The sequence below is a fragment of the Monopterus albus genome, unplaced genomic scaffold, assembly GCF_001952655.1.
Source record: "Monopterus albus unplaced genomic scaffold, M_albus_1.0 scaffold26.1, whole genome shotgun sequence".
NCBI classification, from domain to species: domain Eukaryota; kingdom Metazoa; phylum Chordata; class Actinopteri; order Synbranchiformes; family Synbranchidae; genus Monopterus; species Monopterus albus.
The window spans coordinates 981,659-986,366 of record NW_018127906.1 but is presented as its reverse complement, the minus strand read 5'-3'; the positions used below and the strand labels follow the sequence as shown (position 1 = coordinate 986,366).

Here is a 4,708-nt window from a genome sequence, read left to right as displayed (position 1 = left end):
CCCCCCCCCCCCCCCCCATCATCATTATTACCCTTGTTGTTTTATTTCAGTGCAAATGGACCTTTCAGAGACACACCCCGTTCCTCTCCACTTCTAACTATTCTGGGTCAGTCAGGTCACGTGTTCAGCTTGAGTAAAATCGTGTAAATGTGCAAATCTATTATTTTATTATTAGATTTGATATTACAGGGCGGAATGTTAGTGCAGTGGTTGGCACTGTCGCTTTGTGGAGTCTGCACACTCCCCCTGTGTCTGTGTGGCTTCCTCCCCAAGCCCAGGCCCATGACACTGACCTGCCCATAGGTGTGAGAGACCAGCCGCCTGTCCGGGTGGACCTCGCCTCTCGCCCGGTGTAAGCTGGGGCTGGCTCCAGCCCCCCGAGACCCTCTACAGCATCAGCAGTGTAAATAATGGATGGTTGGAAGTTGATTAATATCTGGAGTCAGGATGTAATCTCCTGTATCTGGTTTGACAAGCAGAAGCTGAATTTATTAAAATCACCAGTGACGATAAAACAGCAGCCCCTCACTCCTTATCATTGCTGTCTTTTAAGGGGAAAATTTAAATAATACACATATTCGACACACACACTTGTGTGTATGTGCAGGCTAACAGACAGACTGATGTTTGTGTTGCTGTCATTGTGTTGTGTTTCAGGATCAGTTTGATAATCTGGAGAAGCACACCAGCTGGGGAATCGACTTTCTGGAGAGATACACCAAGTTTGTTAAAGAGAGAGCCGACATTGAGCTGAGCTACTCCAAACAAATCAGGTATCATCATGCCATGCATGTCACCTGTGCACAGCCCTAACAGCACCCCAGCATCCCCATACATCAGGTTACACAGGGCTCACCAGTGTCATGAAACATCGAACAATGATAAACAAAATAAAGGAGAACACATAATATATAAATCAACAATAACATAAAACTGTAGAGGTGTCAGTAAACTGACTCAATCCTCACCGAGAGATGAACACTGAGTTTGTTTGTAAGTAAGTTTAGTTTTTATTTACCAAACATTATATGATCTGAGGATGCTCTGAAATGATTCACACCACTGAGCGGGGGGTGTAGGTGAAGATATGGTGATGTCGGCTGAGTTGGAAGAAGGAGCCCGACACCAAAATGACCTTTTGTACCGCTCTCTCCACTGAGGAGCCCCTCTGTTATTCACAGCCGGGAAACACACAGCAACCGCTGAACACAGGAACACACACAATCCCCGCCAAACCCACAACTATATGCAGCCTGCCCAGAGGTGCATCATGGGGGATCCCACCAGGTGCCTCTCCCCTCGGCATCCTGGGGGAGCCTGCCGAGTGTCTCTCCACCCCTGGTGCTACGATAGTGATAAGAATTTAAATCAGCTTTGTGAGAGGACAGCATTTAACTAAGAGATTATTGATAACCTGTTTCATGTCAGCTGACACAAATCATTCCTGTGCAAGTGGTCACATAACTGCTTAGCAACAACTTTTTCCAGAATTTTAGTATTCAACGGGAGATTGGATATTGGTCTATAGTTAGCTAGGACACCTGGGTCAAGAGTAGGCTTTTTGAGTAGAGGTATAATTACTGCAACCTTAAAAGCCTGTGGAACATAACCTGTTAATAGAGAGAGGTTAATCAGATCTAGTATGGATGTGTTGATTAGGGGAAAGACGTCTTTGAGCAGCCTGGTCGGGATGGGGTCCAGGAGACATGTTGATGATTTAGATGAAGCAATTGTTGAGGTCAACTCAGAGAGATCTATGGGAGAGAAGTAGTCCAAGTATAAATGAGGTCTCACAGATGTTTCTAAAGCCATTGTAGTAGATGGCACATCTGCAAGAGCTGTGGGAGTGGTCCGACCAATTTTTTCTCTAATAGTTGTGATTTTATTTGTAAAGAAGCTCATGAAGTCATTGCTGCTGAGATCTAAGGGAATGTTAAGCTCAACAGCACTGTGGCTCTTTGTCAGCCTGGCTACAGTGCTGAAAAGAAACCTGGGGTTGTTCTTATTTTCCTCAATCAGTGATGAATAAAATGCGGTTCTGGTGTTTTTTGGTTTGATTCCATTGAACAGGTCTACTTATCTCTCTCTGTGTGTCTCTCTACTTGACTGTGTGTGATTTCCTGTCTGTCTACAGGAGTCTGTCCAAGAAGTACCACCCTAAGAGAAGCAGAGAGGATGAGAGCAGGTCAGTTGACATATTTCAGAATTGATGTTTCAGGTAATTGATGTGTTTGATATGAGGGCCTGGACTAGCCCTGAGTAACTCTGACCCTAGTCTGGGTGAATTTAAAGGGCAGTTTTCAGGTGACAGGTGTAATAGCAAGCAGAACTCTGACTGGTTATACACCATTAAAAGGTGTGTTGGATTTATGCTACATTGAGAGGGTTCTAATATGAGAGTGTAGAGGAGTCTCATGTTGACTCTCACGATTCACAGGATTTCTGTTTTATCACCATGTAAAGTTGCAGCAAATGATAATTTCTACTGCCAGTGATTCTGTTCTATCTTTAAAGCTATGACAAATGCTTGAGTTTTCAGAATGCAGGTGGTGGTGTTCTTGATGGGCTCTAAAGTAGGGCTGCAGAGAATCACCCATAATAATTAGCATTATGACACAATGATGTCAAAACTAAATTAATAACAATGTGCCCAACATTTATGTTTGAAAACATTTGCTTTGTTCATGTTTTGAGTTTTCTGATGTAGTTAAGTTTCTTGTTTTCACATGCAGAACATGAACAGGCTGAATCACTGAGGTCAGTTATAATCAGCAGGCTTGTTTTTTAATAATCTGTGATGGGAGGCTCCTCAGCTGAGGGTGCAGTGTGGCTATAATTGGTGGCTTTGGCTACACCTGGTGTCTTTTTTTCTTGTTTCATGTTCATTACAGGTACACCTGGTGTTTGGCGTTTGCTGCGACTCTCCGGCAGCTAAATGAAGTCGCAATTCAGAGAGAAGAACTTGCGGAAAACCTGAATAGACAGATTGTCTGTGAGCTGACACGATACATCCAGGAGCTGAAGACCGAGAGGAAAACGGTGAGTAAACAAACAAGCAACAGACTAATAAACAAGCCAACTCATCACAAACAGCTCAGCAGGTGTCAGGGAGTGAGGAGAGAGATGAGACTGTCCACAGCAGCGCACCCTCCAGCATGTGCCAAAAACTGACTGCTTGCCTGAAAGTGGTTATGGTCCGCGGGAACATGAACAACCCGTTAAAATGCATCGATCAGTTTATATTCACTTACAGCTGCTTTTGTCAGAATCAAACCATAATAAAATGCCAAAATAGATCCAACAAGTGGATGTACGAAGGTTTGTTTTTGTAACAGATAGATAAGATAACATAGATAGATAATCCTTTATTGTCATTGTAACAGGTACAATGAAATTTCAGAGTGACCTCCAGTCGATACAGCAATAGAAAAAACATAACATATGAAATAAAAGCATATAAAAACATAACCACTAAATAAACAACAGCCCCCTCTGAGCCACTGCTGCTGTACCATACACATATACAGTATGTAAGGATGCTCTCAATGGAGCAGCGATAGAAGGAAATACAGTCTCTGCTGGGCCTTTTGAGGAAATTGGTAAACGGACTGTATTTATGTAGCGCATTTTTCAGTGTGTTGCACTGGCCAAAGCACTTTACAGGAGATGATACACCATTCACACACAACATTCACACACCGATGACAACAGGCTGCCACACGGTGCTAGTCAAGCCACCGGGAGCAATTTGGGGTTCACTGTCTTGCTCAGGGGCACTTAGGGATGCGGGGAGACCAGGAGTCGAACCACCGACTTGCAGGTCAGGAGACGACTGCCCTACCTCATCCGTAAATTGTAATGGAATAATGTTAATTCTAGCCAAAAGAAGTCGTAGTCGGAACCGCTGGACATACGTAGGTGGTTCTATGTAATATTTGTCAGTGACAGAGGTAAGATTTTTATATGCTGCAGGGTTTCATTCATTTATGAACAGCTTAGATTTAAGTATATGTCATTACCAGCCAGAAACAAAATATTTAAAAGTACATACATGTGTAGATTATGTCTGCGTACCATAGTACGTTCTCCATATAACCTAGTAATGTGGGTGATACAAATAAAATAAAGAAAATTATCGACTTTCCAATTATTCTACTGGTTCTGTGTATTTTTGTGTTGTTGACTATAAACCATATAGTCTTTTCTTCCACTTTAAGTGCCTCCAAGAATCCAGTAGAACCAAAATGCAGTTTATCTTCCCCAAAAAGTGATTTAAACTAAAATCTTGATAATGAATAGGTGGATTTCATACTAACTTTATAACTCTAATTGATCTTTCTACATCCTGTAGTGTACATCGGTCCTATATTGTGCGACAAATATGTTATTGTGGACTTTGTATTGTACTGTGAGTTTATGGTATCATTACATTCCTATATCTACCTAAAGGGACATAAATCACCTCTATGAAAAATGTATTTGATTTGTAGTTTGAGATTTTAGTCTGGCCCAGAGATGACTGTCTGGCCTTTCTGGATTGTGCAGTCCACTTGGGAGAGGACAGAAGCCTGAAGGTAGAAGTATATTGGAAACCTACACACACGAACCAATACCTGCTTTTTGACTCACACCATCCACTTCAACACAAACTGGGAGTCATCAGAACTTTAAATCACAGGGCAGAGGAAGTGCCCACAACTGCAGAAGG

General features: G+C 42.4%; 1 protein-coding gene across 4 annotated transcripts in view; it reads left to right on the top strand.

The window, feature by feature from the left end:
* The window catches only part of LOC109957360 (formin-binding protein 1-like), a 28,285-nt gene that overhangs the window by 700 nt on the left and 22,877 nt on the right, over positions 1-4,708 (top strand). For all 4 annotated transcript variants that reach the window (XM_020595187.1, XM_020595186.1, XM_020595185.1 and 1 more), the window contains exons 2-4: positions 658-773; positions 2,135-2,185; positions 2,892-3,039. In XM_020595187.1, the coding sequence (XP_020450843.1) occupies positions 658-773; positions 2,135-2,185; positions 2,892-3,039 (315 nt within the window). The remainder of the gene's footprint in view (positions 1-657; positions 774-2,134; positions 2,186-2,891; positions 3,040-4,708) is intronic.